Source organism: Drosophila navojoa, chromosome 5, assembly GCF_054131105.1.
Source record: "Drosophila navojoa isolate 15081-1374.11 chromosome 5, UAZ_NAV_1.0, whole genome shotgun sequence".
NCBI lineage: Eukaryota > Metazoa > Arthropoda > Insecta > Diptera > Drosophilidae > Drosophila > Drosophila navojoa.
This window is the reverse complement of record NC_142893.1, coordinates 11,002,222-11,018,898: the sequence shown is the minus strand read 5'-3', so window position 1 is coordinate 11,018,898 and position 16,677 is coordinate 11,002,222. Positions and strand designations below refer to the sequence as shown.

General features: G+C 41.6%; 5 protein-coding genes and 1 long non-coding RNA gene across 10 annotated transcripts; 3 read left to right on the top strand and 3 right to left on the bottom strand.

Moving 5' to 3' along the window:
* Nucleotides 1-1,525: 1,525 nt before the first annotated feature.
* Gpo1 (glycerophosphate oxidase 1) lies at nt 1,526-5,680 on the top strand. Of its 2 annotated transcripts, none has more exons than XM_018103279.3 (8): nt 1,526-1,755; nt 2,520-2,665; nt 2,720-2,876; nt 2,946-3,055; nt 3,318-3,430; nt 3,504-4,363; nt 4,420-5,123; nt 5,395-5,680. In XM_018103279.3, the coding sequence occupies exons 2-8, from the start codon at nt 2,564-2,566 to the stop codon at nt 5,527-5,529; spliced, it is 2,181 nt and encodes a 726-aa protein (XP_017958768.1). In that variant the 5' UTR covers nt 1,526-1,755; nt 2,520-2,563; the 3' UTR covers nt 5,530-5,680. The 2 variants fall into 2 exon arrangements, with proteins under 2 accessions (XP_017958768.1, XP_017958770.1); XM_018103281.3 differs by lacking the exon at nt 1,526-1,755 and adding an exon at nt 1,769-2,056.
* On the bottom strand, nt 5,677-7,938 carry cGlr1 (cGAS-like receptor 1). Its single transcript, XM_018102957.3, has 4 exons — nt 7,698-7,938; nt 6,465-7,201; nt 6,090-6,300; nt 5,677-6,026 (listed from the first exon to the last, which is right to left on the bottom strand). Exons 1-4 carry the CDS (start codon nt 7,864-7,866, stop codon nt 5,677-5,679), a joined length of 1,467 nt encoding a protein of 488 aa, XP_017958446.2. The 5' UTR covers nt 7,867-7,938.
* A 749-nt stretch (nt 7,939-8,687) lies between these two features.
* LOC108653020 (methyltransferase-like protein 25B) lies at nt 8,688-10,500 on the bottom strand. 3 transcript variants are annotated; one of them, XM_018103295.2, is made up of 6 exons: nt 10,297-10,500; nt 10,036-10,240; nt 9,165-9,985; nt 8,969-9,105; nt 8,849-8,896; nt 8,688-8,775 (listed from the first exon to the last, which is right to left on the bottom strand). In XM_018103295.2, the coding sequence occupies exons 2-6, from the start codon at nt 10,135-10,137 to the stop codon at nt 8,696-8,698; spliced, it is 1,188 nt and encodes a 395-aa protein (XP_017958784.1). In that variant the 5' UTR covers nt 10,138-10,240; nt 10,297-10,500; the 3' UTR covers nt 8,688-8,695. The 3 variants fall into 3 exon arrangements, with proteins under 3 accessions (XP_017958784.1, XP_089118155.1, XP_017958783.1); XM_089262029.1 differs by having other exon boundaries at nt 10,301-10,500; XM_018103294.3 differs by having other exon boundaries at nt 10,040-10,240; nt 10,301-10,500.
* Nucleotides 10,501-10,550: 50 nt separating this feature from the next.
* LOC108653015 (PX domain-containing protein kinase-like protein) lies at nt 10,551-14,656 on the top strand. 2 transcript variants are annotated; one of them, XM_018103287.3, is made up of 10 exons: nt 10,551-10,682; nt 10,766-10,954; nt 11,130-11,406; nt 11,463-11,871; nt 11,931-12,109; nt 12,167-12,406; nt 12,470-12,615; nt 12,681-12,830; nt 12,954-13,143; nt 13,216-14,656. In XM_018103287.3, exons 2-10 carry the CDS (start codon nt 10,853-10,855, stop codon nt 13,413-13,415), a joined length of 1,893 nt encoding a protein of 630 aa, XP_017958776.1. In that variant the 5' UTR covers nt 10,551-10,682; nt 10,766-10,852; the 3' UTR covers nt 13,416-14,656. The 2 variants fall into 2 exon arrangements, with proteins under 2 accessions (XP_017958776.1, XP_017958775.1); XM_018103286.3 differs by having other exon boundaries at nt 10,551-10,687.
* On the bottom strand, nt 13,441-15,298 carry LOC149091030 (uncharacterized). The gene is made up of 2 exons (XR_016197008.1): nt 15,080-15,298; nt 13,441-15,020 (listed from the first exon to the last, which is right to left on the bottom strand). It is a non-coding gene; the product is annotated as an uncharacterized LOC149091030 (long non-coding RNA).
* LOC108653037 (dynein light chain Tctex-type 5-B) lies at nt 15,126-16,317 on the top strand. The gene is given in 4 exon segments (XM_018103315.3): nt 15,126-15,853; nt 15,917-15,983; nt 15,986-16,052; nt 16,110-16,317. Coding segments are annotated over 4 exon segments (429 nt in total). The 5' UTR covers nt 15,126-15,724; the 3' UTR covers nt 16,276-16,317.
* Nucleotides 16,318-16,677: the final 360 nt, after the last annotated feature.

The following is a 16,677-nucleotide window of genomic DNA, read 5'->3' as shown; positions in this document are numbered from 1 at the left end:
TACTAGAGACGCACATTGCTATAAAATTTATAGCAAAAACTCTCAAGTGTGTTGGCATTCTGACCCACTAACCTTCAGTGGGCGACTCGGCTACTTAGTCTACGTACAGATTAGATTGCCAAGCTGCTCGTATAGGTAAACGTATTTAAAGTACCAACTACTCACATATTCACTTAGTATAATTCCATTGATATTGTTCACGTGCTGGGGAAGCGTAGCAACGCGAGGTATATCAGTCGGCATTGTCTGCCGACAGCGTCTGTTAGTTAAGAAGCTTTAAAGCTTTTCGTGCTAGTGGGTGGACAAGTGGGCATGCGACACGCAACAGATGCGTGAATCGTGGCCAACAGTATATGGCAAAAAGCTGTAAACCGGCCTAAACACCATTTTATATGAAATAGCGAAAAGTTATCAAAAAGCCAAAGAATCGCCTGACAATTTGTTTGTGGGAAGGTCATTTGTAGGTCTGCACTTTGTGGGTCTGGGTCTGGGTCTGGCTATATAAATAGCATTTCAAATTCTTACTCTTCGTCTTGGCTACACAAGTGTTACTGACCTAACACAATCAGCTACTGTGGCTTCTGCTGCTGCTGATGCTTTTGCTGATGGACGTCATCATGCACGTCTAGCGTCTGGTCTCTGTCTAGAAAAAGTATCTTTGCCTCCCTCTGCCCCGGGTCGATGTCTAATGAATTAGCGCTGGATTCGTGCTGTCATAGCTTTGCCTATTTCATTTATGAATTGTCGCTAATGAATCATTTAACAGCGGGAAGCGTGCAGCGTAAAGCACTCGAAAATATTTCGCTTATCAGTGGGGTTAGTTCAAGGTGTAACCGGAAAACCATGATAAAATATTTAGCTATAAATAAAAAACAAAAAATGAATGAATATACGAATTAATTTGATATACATAATTTCATGGCGAATTTTGTAGAGTTTTGCCTAGAAAGACGAGCAAATAGTACTCCCTCATATTATCTACAGAGCGGGAAATGCTCAAACAAATTAAATAATCACTGTCATGGGGCAAAAACTATTGCATGAGTATGCCAAAGGGCGACTCACAGATTCTGCTTAAATAATGTAATATATTTTTACGCTACAAATTGTTGACGAAGCCCTGCATAGTATGAAAATGATTTCAATGGGGGCTTTATTTCATACTCATTGCGTATGCCAATACAGGGCATATCATTGTTAAACTATACGTGTCGAAAAAGATATGAATAAAAAATCGCGTTCGGATACTTACAAAAAAAGGAAAAAAGATGCACCGAAACTGAAATAAAAACAAAAAACTTGTGGGCAAAATAAATATAAATTTTCGCCGTGTGCCGTGCAGTTCACAGACAAGGTGAACTCAACACTCACGAAGACAAGACGAGTGTGTGTGTGAATAGTTCGTGAATTTCAATTTTGTTAGCCAATTAGAGAGCGGGTGGTGCGAGCACAGCTGTTTTTGAGGGTGTGCGAGCAGCGGGGGAGCACGGCGAATTGGCCACAAAAAGCTGCACATGTAATTGCAACAGCTGCTGCTGCGACTGCATCCCCAGCGAAAAGCAGCCAAGCAGCCAGCCAAATAGTCAGCTAGCCAGCTGTATGGGGTTATACGTGAACGGTCAGCGTTTAGAGCGACGACGACTATCAGGCAGAGCACACGGACGGGGTAGCAGAGCGACGAGTAGCAGGCAGAGCAGTTCATAAAATTCCAGCAGCGACGACTACGAACTTCCAGCATCAGAATAACAAACAGCGGTAAGCTTAATACACAGTTTGAACTTGCTTAAAGCAGACGCGCGAAACGTGCGGCAGCAACAGTCGAAGCAGCAGCAGCGACAGCACCACCAACATCATACAGAGGGTAGCAGCCAACCGAGCCGAGTGTGAATAAAACTCTGATGTAATCATTTGCTGTTACGCTCGCCAAATGAAAAATATATCGAATCGCATAGAAATTCTTTAAGAATCGACGGTATTGTGGCCACTGGGCAACGTATACAGTATTATTCAGCTTTTATTGCGTGCTGCGAACAGTTTGGCTGGAAGCGACCTCAAGGTAAACATTCCCAATTTGTGTTTGGAAGCGCATAAACGACGCAACAGAGACTTTGAATGCATTACATTATTTTTGCGTTTGCTCAACACTGGACAAAGCGATGTTTTGAGTCTCTGCTTACGCACTGCTGCGGCATGTCGTGGAATGGAGCGCGCCCATATCGATTTAATATACTTAGCGGATTTTTTTTTCTTTTTGCTACCTATGCGTACATATGTGTGCGTTGGAATATTGGAATGAAACACACGCACACAAACACATCCACTCACACAGTTGTTGCGCGCAAAAAATAGTTCGCAATACAAAAAAGCTTCGCGCGCTCTCTCATCGCTTTAACGGTCTCGGAACAGCTAAAGAGAGCGGCTAGCAGTGAGAGCAAGTGAGAGAAAGAGAGAGAGCTTAACCAATAGGAAAACAACTGCTTAATATGCCGACTAATTATAGTATTACAATTTTTAATTAGCCACACATCATTAAAGAGAGCGTCCAGCTGCCTTAAGAGAGGGGATGTCGTCGCGTATGTTTAAATTTGGCATTACCGCCGCAAGTGCCTGTGCAGGCTCTGTGATTGCCGCATGGAGCATCGATCGGTGGAATTCTCCACATGTGGTAAGTGCATTGGATGACCTAGTTTCTTAGTTTCTAATCAACTGTCGTTTACAGGTTAACAATGCCGTGCAACGTCCACCCAAGCGTAAGCGTACTCTGCCCATGCGCAGCGAGCAAATCAAATCATTGATGAGCGGCGAAGAGTACGATGTGCTAATTATCGGCGGCGGCGCCACCGGCGCTGGCTGTGCCCTCGACTCCGTTACGAGAGGTAGGCATTCATAAATTTCCTTGCGTCTCGTCTTTCAACACAAACGATAATTTCTTTTCTGTTGGGTAGGTCTGAAGACGGCGCTTGTGGAGCTGGATGACTTTGCCAGCGGCACCTCCTCGCGCTCCACCAAGCTAATACACGGTGGCGTGCGCTATTTGCAAAAGGCTATTCTGGGCGTAAGTATGAATTCCATAACAAAGACTTTGAATATAAGTTAAAAGTAGAAAATGAGGAAATTAATTATTGAATATAAGTTAAAAGTCGAAAATGAGAAATGAATTATAATATAAATATAAATATTGGTAAATCGAAAAATAATCAGCCTCTCATCTCTCACATAAATGTTCAAGTTTCACTCCCATTAAACCTAAGTACGTAGTCTTTTTACGTAAAGCTAGTAGTAATGCTTTTTATGAATATCTCTCATTATCGCTACAGCTAGATCTTGAGCAATATAGAATGGTTAAGGAGGCGTTGGCGGAGCGCGCCAATATGCTTGAGTCTGCGCCACATTTGACGCATCCGCTGCCAATCATGCTGCCCGTATACACGTAATTAGCAACGATTCCTAATTGTGTGATCAACTATATATATATATATATATGTATATATATTCGATTCCAGGTGGTGGCAGGTCCCCTACTACTGGGTGGGCATCAAGGCGTACGATCTGGTGGCCGGCGATCGTAATGTGAAGAGCTCCTATTTGCTATCGAAGAAGGATGCTCTGGAGCTATTTCCCATGTTGAAGAAGGACAAGCTGTGTGGTGCTATTGTCTACTATGATGGCCAGCAGGACGATGCACGCATGTGTCTGGCGGTGGCTCTGACAGCGGCTCGTCATGGCGCCGTGGTGTGCAATCATGTGGAGGTTAAGGAGTTGCTCAAGAAGGACGACGGCAGCGGCAAACAGGTGCTGTGCGGCGCCAAGGTCAAGGATCATATCTCTGGCAAGGAATTTACGGTTAAGGCCAAGTGCATCATCAATGCCACGGGCCCCTTCACCGACTCCATACGCAAAATGGACGATCCGACGGTGAAGAGCATCTGCTGTCCCAGTTCGGGCGTGCACATTGTGCTGCCCGGCTATTATAGCCCCGACCAGATGGGTCTGCTCGATCCCTCAACGTCGGATGGACGCGTCATCTTCTTCCTACCCTGGCAACGGCAAACGATTGCCGGCACCACAGATCTGCCCTGCGAAATAACGCACAATCCGGCGCCAACTGAGGACGAGATCCAGTTCATTTTGAGCGAAATCAAAAACTATCTCAACGCTGACGTTGAGGTGCGTCGCGGCGATGTGTTGTCCGCCTGGAGCGGCATTCGCCCGCTCGTCTCTGACCCCAACAAGGATGACACACAATCCCTGGCCCGCAACCATATCGTCCACGTCAGCCCCTCGAATCTGATCACCATTGCCGGCGGCAAATGGACCACATACAGAGCCATGGCAGAGCACACTCTGGATGCGGCCATCAAGGGTAACTAAATCTCAGATTATGATCGAATTGAACTGATTTTCCTATTTTTCGTTCAGCTTGCAACCTGAAGCCGGAGCGCGCGGAGGCTGTCACATCATATCTGAAGATTGAGGGCGGCCAGGGCTGGACACCCACCATGTACATCCGTTTGGTGCAGGATTTCGGCCTGGAGTGCGAAGTGGCCCAGCATCTGGCTAAATCGTACGGCGATCGCGCCTTTGCCGTATCTAAGATGGCATCGCTAACTGGCAAACGCTGGCCGATCATTGGCAATCGCATCCATCCCGAGTTCCCCTACATCGATGCAGAGATCCGTTATGGCGTGCGTGAATATGCCTGCACTGCTGTGGACATGATTGCACGTCGTTTGCGTCTGGCCTTCCTCAATGTGCAAGCCGCCCAGGAAGCGCTGCCCGCTGTGGTCGACATTATGGGCGAGGAGCTGAAATGGTCCAAGGAGGAGAAGGAGCGCCAAATCAAGCATGCCACTGAATTCTTGGCCAACGAAATGGGACACACCATCAATCGCACGTCCAAGGAGAGGATACCCATTAAGCTATCCAAGGAGGAGATTCAGACATATGTGAAGCGCTTCCAACTTATCGACAAGGACAAGAAGGGCTACGTGTCCATTAACGATATCCGTCGTGCGCTCAAGAGTTTCGGCGATGGCGATGTCTCCGGTGAGCAATTGCACGACATACTCAAGGAGATTGACACCAACATGAATGGCCAGGTGGAGCTCGATGAATATCTACAGGTGAGTGCATTTTAATCCGAGAAGTTTATTTTCCATCATGCATATATGTATATATATATATAAAGTCATTGCGGTAATAATTAGAATCACTCGGAATCACTCTTACAAATTGTTAAAATTATCATAGATATACATGCATACATGTATAACAGTCGTTAAATTGCAAGCCTCTTATGAAGAGGGACAAAGAACATTACTTATCACAAATTATTCTAAACATAGTGGAACAGAGTATGATTAATGTTAACATATATACTTTTAAATTGCACAGATGATGTCCGCGATTAAGACTGGCGACGTGGCCTATTCCCGTTTCGCTCGCATGGCTGAGCTAGAGGAGCAGAAGCACGAGGCGGCCAATCTGAAGCAGAAGATCAGCGTCGATCGTTCCGGCGGCGGATTGTAAACGACTTAATAGACAAGGACATCACGCGCACATCTACAAGCACATCTAAACTAGGAATAAGCCGCAACGAATTATATACAAACTATATAAACTGAACTTTACATTTTGCTGTTAATAAAGTCTTGAAACTCATCTCAGTGGGAAATCTCAATTGGTCCTTGACCGTGTGCCCCTTAGATAGGCAATGGTACAGCCAACAATGGCACTGGCACAAGCGGCTATCCCAATGGCGGTAGCACTTGGTCCCTCGTTCTGCTGCTGCTGCTGCTGCTGCCGTTGCTGCTGCTGCTGCTGCTGCCGCTGCTGCTGCTGCTGCTGCTGCTGCGTACAGCCAACAATGGCACCAATGGCACAAGCGGCTATCCCAATGGCGGTAGCACTTGGTCCCTCGTTCTGCTGCTGCTGCTGCTGCCGCTGCTGCTGCTGCTGCTGCTGCTGCTGTTGCTGCTGCTGCTGCTGCTGTTGCTGCTGCTGCTGCTGTTGCTGCTGCTGCGTGTCTACGTTTTCAAAAAAAGTTAGCTAATCAGTCTTATGCCTTGTGTCAATTGCAAACGTCTTACTGAATATCAATTTAATACAATTATCGATGTCCTTCGTCAAGTTGCCATCTGCACGCTCCAGCGTATAAATCACCCCTGTAATGCAGTTAAACATATCGTAGCGCTGGGTGTCGGTCAATGTGGCAAACAAATCCAGTTTAGGATCCCAGAAAAAAGGTAATTTTCCATTGTGGCCAGACGTGGCCAAAGATCTTTTCAGCTTTCCGAGCATCTAAATAATATTCATTCGAAAGAATAAAAAGAAAAAACATTTTTATTCAATTAATTAAAGCTCGAGGGCAACCGTCCGGCAGGTACCGTCCTTTGCGCAGAGCTGTTATTCCAATAATTTTAGGTTTTAATTTGAAATGAATATTTGATTTTGTTGACACTTACTTCTATTAGTACATCCTTAAGCTGAGAGGTTCTCCAATAATACGAGCCCTTTTCCTTAACTTGCCAAAGCAAAACAGTCTTTATGAAATAGCTTTTCATGTTGCTCATGTTTTGCTTGTTGTCACGAAACTTCTTCATAAATCTTATGACTTCCTTCAGCCTGTGTTTATCCTTGAGCATAACTAACTCGGAGTCATAGTACGAGGCACGGAACGAAACATTGTTCGGCTCGCTGGGCTTTAAAGGTTTCGGAATCGCCTCCCAAGACCCATTCTTAACAAAGTACTTAAGTTCCTCTTCACCCAAGATATTTTGGCTTGCATTTAGCTTAATGGCTGGCACAAAGTCCACAGAGTATTTGATATCCTTTGTGTCAATGAACATCGTGTGCGCCGGCCCACATCTCTTATATACCACTTCCGTGATATTACCATCCACATTAATCTTATTTTTCATGCTATTAAGCACCTTTTTCATAGCACTAGTGATCAAAGCCTGCAGCTTATCCTCCAAAAGCTCATTTTTCGATGAAACCAATTTGATCAAATGTGTATATGATACTCTATTGTGATCCTGATTCTGTAGGATTTTCAACACTTCCGTCATGTTTAAAATAACATTGCCAGGTCTACGGGGATCCTTTTTCACAATAATCCTATCGTTTTCGGGAAACTTCAAGTGAATTACCAAATCGAATTCATCAGGCTTTGTAATCTTCAAATTATCGCCATAACTTCCTGTTTTAGACAACAGAAGAATAAACAATAGCTATATTGATTGGAGCTGAGACAATTAAATGTACTTAAATCTTTATCATCGAGAATTACTCACATTGTATATTTATATGAACATATGTACATACATACATATGTATGTGTATCTGCCAAGAAAATTTATAGCAAATCTGTTCGCATTTTGCGATAGTTACTTAGCGCACCAATTCTTAGGGTTAAATCTGTTATCGGGTAAAGACCCGGTAATAAAAGTTCACACATACACATGCAAACAAAACAGCACAAGAACGTTCAACAATTGCAAGTATCATCCACATATGTATACATACATATCAACATGATCATACATACATGCATGTATGTATGTATGTATGAATCTATACACATCCGCAATAAATTTATGAGTTTTTAAGTTTGAATGCAGTTTTACGAATACATAACTGCATTAAAGACGCAGAAGACATTAAATGGCTCTCTCCCTGATTATGATATCACCTACCGCCCAGTTTGTGGCCACTTAGCCACTTGTCGAATGGCGACACCGCTTTAAGTCCTTTGTAGATAGTATCTCGCAGAACGTTGTAATGTCGTGTAAATTCTGAGCGATCACGATTAATATTTATGTGCTTTCCTTGAGCGTCATTCAAAAGTTGCTCCAGGAATGCCATACTCGACTACTTATTATTTTACTGATCTTAACGCGGCTAACACAAAAATCAAACTGAACTGAGTAACAGAATTTCACAATGAAGTGACTCTAATGGTAGACAATGCTCATGAAGGTTTGCACTCTCTGTGCGCGACTTCAATTGCTGAGACAGTGACGTCACATGCTTAACTATTTAATAAGATATCTATTTATTTTCGTTATTCCATTACAATAATTAGGTATAAATGAAAACATTTTATATAAATATGTATACATATAATCAAGCATTAAATTAAATTGTATATTTTAATGTTTTCTTTTCATGTGTGCAACAAATGGACAGCTCTGACTAAATACGCTTGTGTGCAATCTCTCTGCTTTTGATCCACTGCTGCCTAACAGAGGATGTACATATGTATGTGTTAAAGTATCTCCGGCTTTCTGTATGTGTATGGGTGAATATGTTGGTTTTGCTGCACGGAGAACAATATATTTTCGGAATTCCCCGTCATGTATGCAAGTACCATAAACATACATATATGTAAATATAAATCTGAAGTTATTCATATGCGTACATACACATGTGCATATGTATGTATCTATATTTGTGTATTTATTTTTATGTATGTATGAATGTATGAACATATGTATGTATGTACATGCTTCAATAATAATAGCAGAAATGCCTCAATGTTGTTGACATAACCAATCAATTTGATTAATTAAATTATTAAAAATTAAAAATAAACACCAATAATTCTTCGTATTATTTTATTTCAATATAGTATGTATGTATGTCCATACTATGTACATAGAACTTTAGTTATGTATGTACATACATATGTACGTCAGCTCTTTATGGCGCTCGTTATATGATTTCTTGGTGAAATGCGAGGATTGAAAATTGATTCGATGGTTACTTGACAGCCTGGAAAATAATAAAATTAATATTTGTTTATCCCAATATTCACAAACAAAACGCAATATCCCAAATATCATACCATTCTCTAGAAGAAACAAAGCGCGATCATACAGAATAATGGTTTCCACTGCAGAAAATAAACAAACATTAAAATCATAAATATTTATTTAAAAGGAAATTAAAATTTCAGTTGCCCAACCTAAGGGTGCTAGCATAAGCCGTAGGGTATAAAAACAGACGATACGACGCCAATGCAAAAGGTCTGCTTCGATTTGGCCTGGATTCGTTGCCTGTAGTGAGGCAAACTGCGTGCCTTCAATAGCTTTTTGAAAATAGCTGAAAAGGATTTTAATTTATGAATGTACCTAATACTACCCAATTGTGTTTCATCTTACTCGTTGAAGCTCATGCCAGGCACGTGTTTCACATTGCGCAACGCCGAATGTCTTAAGTCGGGCAAATGTTGAGCAATAATACGTTCGGCAGCTGCGCGTAGGGAATGAATCTTCAGATATTCATAGTCCCCAGATTGAAGGCGGCTGTTGTACAATTCCATGGCATGGCAAGCGATTTCACGTGCCTCATAGCTAAGTTGAGAGTTGTCAGCGCCCTGCAGCTGTGAGCTAAGTGGATAACCATGCAGCTTCATTTGTGGGTGCGTTGCTCGTGTGCTCATCTTTTGATAGCAGCAGCCCACGAAACTTAAAAATTTGGCTTGTTTACAACTTAAAAACATGCGCATTAGTGTGCCGCTCAGATCACCACATGGATGCAGCCCAATGATCCCAAAACTGAAATTAGAGTCCGACAATTGGAATGCCTGTCGAATACTCTCGATGAACTGTTCTGGCGTTGTGTCGCTGCTTAGGCGTTGAGTGAGATGCGCAGGTCGTTTAAAGTGGACTGTTTCGCAGGTATCTAAGTGTTTTGCAGCCATGCTCTCCAGCTTAGCATCGATTTCCAGTGCTTGTACATTGAGAGCTGCCTGCATTTCAAGACAACACACATTGATGCCATAGCCGTAGCCCAGTACGCGCGCCAAGTGTCCTACGCCGGCCCCAAAGTCAACGACAAACGAAATTGAGGTCTCTCGGCAGCTCCTCGCACAAATTGCAGCCATCCTTTTGATTTCATGCGATTTTTTCGGCTTCACACACTTCATGAACATGTGCTTCAGTTTACGGTGCTCCAGAAGCGGGCATGATGGCAATGTAACCTACAATGTGGTCTTCTGAGAATATGTCGAAACTTGATTGACTAGCTTACCAACATCGATGTGCTTCGTTGGACTTCTTCTGATGCATAGCGCCCGCAGCACTTGCCGTAGTGCCAGCAGTTCCAAAGGCCATAAAACACGTGCAACGCCATCACTGTGTTGCAGTAGCTCGCTCAGGTGTTCTACGGTTAGGTCTTCCAATTGTTCTCGCCAGCTTTGTGGTAGTTTGCTCCAGTGGTCATCCACATAAAAGTCCTGAAGTATTGTGAGGTTCACGTTATCTCAATTTTGGTTTAGTTTGGATAGCCTACCTACCAACACATAAGCGTCCAATAACCATTCGTATTTCTTAACAACATTTAAACAGGCAGAAAGTTTTTTGTTAATACTAATCATATTGGTTAGCTATAGCAACAGTGCCAAACTGCTGATTTCTTAATGGGCGCGAACGAAATTCTTTTAAAAGTATGTATTATTTTAATGCGCAAGCAGGTAAACAAACAGGGCTGCGTAAAATTATCAGTAAGTAATCGATAACTCAAAGTAAACGTATTTGATTTTTCAGTATTTTCGATTATCAGACAGAGCTTTCGATACTTCGTTTTCAACACTAAGTTGTCTACCAATAATAATAAAAGAAAACACGTCGGTCGGGCCTAATTGGCCATAAATATAATCAAAAAGAAAACAATAGAACGTAAGGTGCTACAAATTGAACAAATTAATTTGGAAGTGATGTATTAAAGAGAACTTGTGCCATTTATTTTCAAGTCCCCAAAGGGTGGAAACAGTTATACACAGATACATCCACACATATTGGCAGTGCCGTCAGCGAAAGCAAAGTGAAAATGCATCTGGAACCAACAAATGGCAATATTTGCAAGCAAATATGAAAGTAAACTGCCAATTGATGACACCGAGGCAATAAGCTGCGAAATCACAACAGTCGAGCAGGTCGACGGTCATACGGTGAGTGTATATAACTCTTCTGAAAATTTATATCCCCCAACAGAAAAATCAATAATGAGCGACGCAGCTGTCGCAATCGCTGCCGATTTGTTAATGACGCGGTCTGACTTTCTTCTGTGTGTATAGGTATATATTTTTCAAATATACAAATGAGGTGGGATTTTTGTTGTTGCAGGAATACCTGCTGCGCGTGCAGAGAGGTGATAAGTCCTGGAATGTTCTTCGCCGCTACAATGAATTTAACAATCTGCACAAATGTCTTCGTATCTCTGGCATTGAACTGCCGTTGCCTGGCAAACGCATCTTTGGTAATATGCGACCGGACTTCATAGCTGAACGGAAAGAAGCATTACAAGTTTACATAAACACAATACTAATGAATCCCATTTTGGCATCATCGCTGCCAGCCAAGCGTTTCGTTGATCCCGAAAGCTACTCGCAATCATTCCATGGTAAGCGGACATTTTGAACTTTAAGTTAAATCAACTAATTCTAAACTTAATTTCAGACCATGCAGTGCAAAATGCAATGCTCTGCCTACGCAACGATACGGTGTGGGCCCTGGGGCCCACCATGGGTGCCATAGGGTGGCGGCTGCGCAAGCATTACTTTAAGGTAACCACCAAGCCACCAGAGAAGGGTAGCAACAAGTTGGTTAAGAGTGGTTCACAGAATCAGCAAAGCAAACATTTTGCTGCTGGCAGCAATGGCGGTGGCCACTCGGTCTCGATAGACGCAGGTTCAGTGGATCCCAATGCGGAAATGGTAGCGGAGTGGCTGGAATACGGACCAGACAAGTACGTCGATGAGAAAGAAATGCATGGTGTGCTGAAGAGTCTAATGGGTCTTCAACATCCGCACATTGAGCCCGTTGTCTTTGCTGCACATACAGAGAACGGTTGCTTGGTCATCAGAAAGTAAGCACGTTTTAAAGCTGTTCATAGATATATTTCATGCCAAGACTTCTGCTCATCAGGTTTCATAAGCATGGCACTCTCAAGGACGTGCTTTGCATGGCCACGCCAAAGAATCCGTTTTTAAGCAAGTACGGCAATCCCAAGGGACGGACAGCACTCTCCATGAAGCAAGTAGCTACCTATGGCAAACAAATCTTAGAAGCTCTTATTTTCCTGCACTCAAAGGGCTATGCTTGTGGTAAGCTTTATTTAAAGTATATTAAAGGGAAACATATATGTATTATTTCTCTTATAGGTCACTTACATTCGGGAAATATTGTCATTGTGGATGACTGTGTTAAGCTGTTGGACATTGAGAACCACTTACTTGGTGTGCCTGCATTTTATCGTCCATTTTTCGTACAACACAGCAAGATTCATACAATTGAGACAATTGACGTCTACTGCTTTGGCCATGTTCTATTTGAGATGGCTATGGGTTATCCGCTGCAAGAGTCTGTTGTGCGTCAAATAACGGAGTGCCCAGAAGCGTTAAGTATGAATGCACCAATAGGCAATAAGTGTCTGAATGAGGCTAATGACATTTCTTAACTGTCAGAATCTTTGTTGGAGAGCATACTATCGAAAGAAGCATGCAAGGCCGGCCTGCCAACACTGGATCAATTGATAGGTCATCGATTTTTTACGCAATATGCAACAGAGAGTGCAGTCACATCCGAGAAGCCACATTTCAAGCTGTCTTTGGTAATACTTAATAGGATATATGATGATACAATTTCTACAGCATATTTTCTTCCTCACATTTACAGAACGCAAAGGAACTACTCAGGCAGGCTGCTGTTAAAAGCGAGACTCGTTTGCGTGATGAGCAAAAGTCCGTAAAGAACCAGAAGCGCATTGTGCGCGTGCAGGAGCTGATGAGTTCCGAGGAGGAAAAGCGCAAATCAAAGCAAAAAGCAGTTAGTAGCAATTACTATTGAGTACCATTTAATTACTTTTGAGTAGCTGTAGCCGTCGAACATCCGCTTATCAACACGTATTTCTTTTGTTGATTTCTTTTCTGTTATTGTAACCATTATTAGAAATTAGAGCACAAACAATCGAAGCTTAAGCAACAGGGCTCGCTCCAAACAAGCAATGGACGCTTGTCGCTGGCGGCAGTGACAGCTGCATCGACCAGCACAGTTGCTTCCGGCGGTGGGTTAAGCACAGCAGATTCATTCAACCGCTCTGACAGCACTCCCGAAGAACCCGCTCTGGCTGGCATCAAATGTAGATAAATTATCGCAAATTGAACGCACGAATGTCCTAAGTTAATTAATTATATTCCTTTAATGCTCACAGCACTCACGCCGGCATCGCAGTCACCACACCAGGAGATGCCAGCGAGCACCAATCTCGCCGTGGAGAGGCAGACTTCGACTCCAAATATTTCATCCGAGGATGTAGATGCTGGCGAAGATGAGCCGACGCGCTCAGCGTTGCTCGAGTCAATTTGCAAGTTCAATCGAGGCTCCCTGCGCAAAGTGCGCTCAAATGATTAGGAAAAACGCAAAGAATTTTACATATTTACATTTTGGACCAAATGTGGCGTTATGAAATAACGGTTCCATAATATTAAATGCAACAATGAAGAAGAAGAAAGAACAAATCAATTGAGAATAACCAAAAACAAAAAGATAGATACATTTTTAGAAACATGTAACAAGACATATTCGTAAACTATTTATTGGGCTACTTAAAGAATAACAAAAATGAAAGACAACAATCCACAAAATAGCTATAAGTGACTACATATATATATAATTATAAGTAATAACATATATATTTACTAACGAAACCCACTGAATCTGTGTCCACAACAAGTCTATCTATGCATAACGTATGAAAACTGTTTTATGAACTCAATTGATATGTACGTCTATATATTATATATCTATGTATGCAATTTACAAATCACACACGTCTGCGATACGAGGATGGCAAATGGTCAAGCGTACGCAACTAAAGCTTTACATATACATATACACGACCACTACACGACTGAAAATATCTTTGGTATGAGAATCTTGAATGCGAAACACGATTTCAAAGAAAAAAACAAAATCTATTGAGAAATTTTCCAAATGAATTATGTTAACTATAAGTCTGCACCAAAATCCGCACGAAGGCGCTCTACTACTAATACCCTACTGATTACTATCATTCATATATATGTGTATATTTATGCCATGTACTCAGTTCCTCCATGTTATGCGCTATACCTTTTGTTATTGCCATAACGGCCAAGGATTGAGAACGTAATTTCATTTCAAATGTATTATTATCATGCCAAAAGTTTTACTGTTATGTTTGTTTTTATTGGTGTTTATTCCAATGGTTTTGTTGTAGACATACTACTATTATTGATTATGTGTGTAATGGTAATCTCTGTAAATCAATTGATACATATGTCTTTAATGATTAGAAGAAATAAAAGAAATATGTAACAAGCGAATGCATAAATGCAAAGGCTATATTTATATATATGTATACTCCAACCATATTGAACAAACTCAAGAAACAATTGTAATTTGATATTGATGTGTATGTTTGTATTCATGTCTATGTGTTTTTTATGTAACTGACTGTGTATATGTTCATATATGTGTGTATACATACCAAAACTAATGCGAATTCAACGTGTAACGAAAACTATATATGATCCACATACTACTATATTATCTATACATATGAAAACCAAATAAAGTGTAAAGTATTTATCGTTGTAACTCAACGCCAATCTGTATATGGATGGTACTTGAAATCAGTTATCTTCATCATATTGCTTGATATCTTATATTAAACTGTTAACTGAACTTTGCTGATGATTAGGTTATTCTTCTAGTTGACTCACTTTTCCTTGGTCATACAGAAATAGTCCTGAAGTTAATGTTAAAAGAAATCCGCGTAATTTACTTTGAATCATTTTCGTATATTTAAGATTATATTTCGTATATGATGATGATTGTCATCAAATTAGACATTTCATGGTTTATTTTGTATATTAGTAAATAGACACTCCTTAGCATGGATAGACCTAATACCCAAGCGGGATTACAAAGGACATATAATGTTCATCTCCATCTCTGTTTGCTTACCCAGGCAATCTGTAGGTATAGCAATCAAATTAGTAACTGTATGCCAGACTATATCATTTATTATTTACCTCTAGTTGAATATATGTATAAGTATCCGTAAGAAACCGTCTGAGTCCGTAATGTTGATATGCTGCCAGGTCCGGGGCATCTGCCATTCGGGGGAAATAAACTAGTAAAAACGAAAGCTAACTGCGGCTAGGATTTGGCAGGTGGGCAAGGTCAGTTAAGCGAGTCGTGTTGTAGGACAATGTGTGCCAATTATTGATCCAACAGTCCGACCAAAACTCATATTGCCACGGCGACAGGACACTTCTATTATGCCGCAAATGCCATAATAAATGGTACAATAATCATTTGCGGTTTTATGACAACTCGCGACGCATTCAAGAGTCAAGAGTCAGCACTACGAAAATAGAAGGCGGCACGTCACGGGAAATGGCCAGCGCGGCGAAGAACTGGTCGGGCCTGGTTACGCTGTGCCTGGGTCAGGAGCGCGAGAAGGTACTCCGATTGATTTTGTGTGATATTACAGGGGCTCATAAAATTCGGATACTTTATGTTTATTTAATAAGCGGTAATGTTTCCAAAATGCTCCGAATCGAATCAAGTATCCAAAATTTGTGAAAGTCACGCATATGGGTTACGATAGCTGCCTGGCTAGGTGGTTGGGTGTTAGGTGGTAAAGTGGGAGTGGGTGTGAATCCACAACGAGTATGGAACATGTAATGCAATACATTCTGATTCGACACTTTCGTTTTGTCACCATGCAGCGGCAGGTGAGCAGCCAGCGCACATCCCTCACCAAGTCCAATGGGGTCGGCGCCCTGGGTGTCCCACCAAAGGTAAGCGGTTCACGTGTCCGTGTGTCCACTTTATTATTGTTATTGTTATCCTTACTGTTGTAGCCGATTATACAATATCTGCCTAGCTATCGCATGGAGCCCAGGAATCCATTGAATAAGGAACGGTTGGAGCTCACCATCTGGCGGCTCAAGTCAGCGAAGAGATCAAGAACAGCATCAAGCTCATGAATTTCGATAGGTGGGTGGCTCTATTCCATTTGGTATCATACCTTGCCTAATCCCATTGCCTGCTCAGATACCGTTATATAGTGTTGGTTACCGTTGGAGAGCTGCTCATGCAGGGCCTCTGCTCCATGGTCAATTTTCTGTGGGATGCCGAGAAGGACGGTTTTGTCACCTACTCCATCAAGACACCCAAATTCATAGCCGTCTGCACCATATTCTATTTGTATTACGACTGAGTGCGTGCCTAAAATCAAAATTCATGAAAATAATAAAAGAAAGATCAGCGAAAAATAATTAATTAATAGGAGAAGCAAGGGAAACGGGAAGGAAAACGGATAAATGGGGATAAAGAATAAAGAGAAATATAGAAAGAATAGTGAAAGTCTTACAGCTTCGATTTGATGCCAACTGCTCGATCTGTGAAGGAAATGGGGAATATATATAAATATAGTGTAGTGCTTTACGAATTGCCACTAATTCACTTTGTCGCACAATTTGATTCGATTTGATTTTTGAAACCACTTAAAGAACTAACAAGCACTCGTTAAATAAATCACAACATATTTTGAATTAGGTTTTCCGTTTGTTCATTTTTATTTGAATATCAGTTAAAGAGTTATATATATAATAGATATATA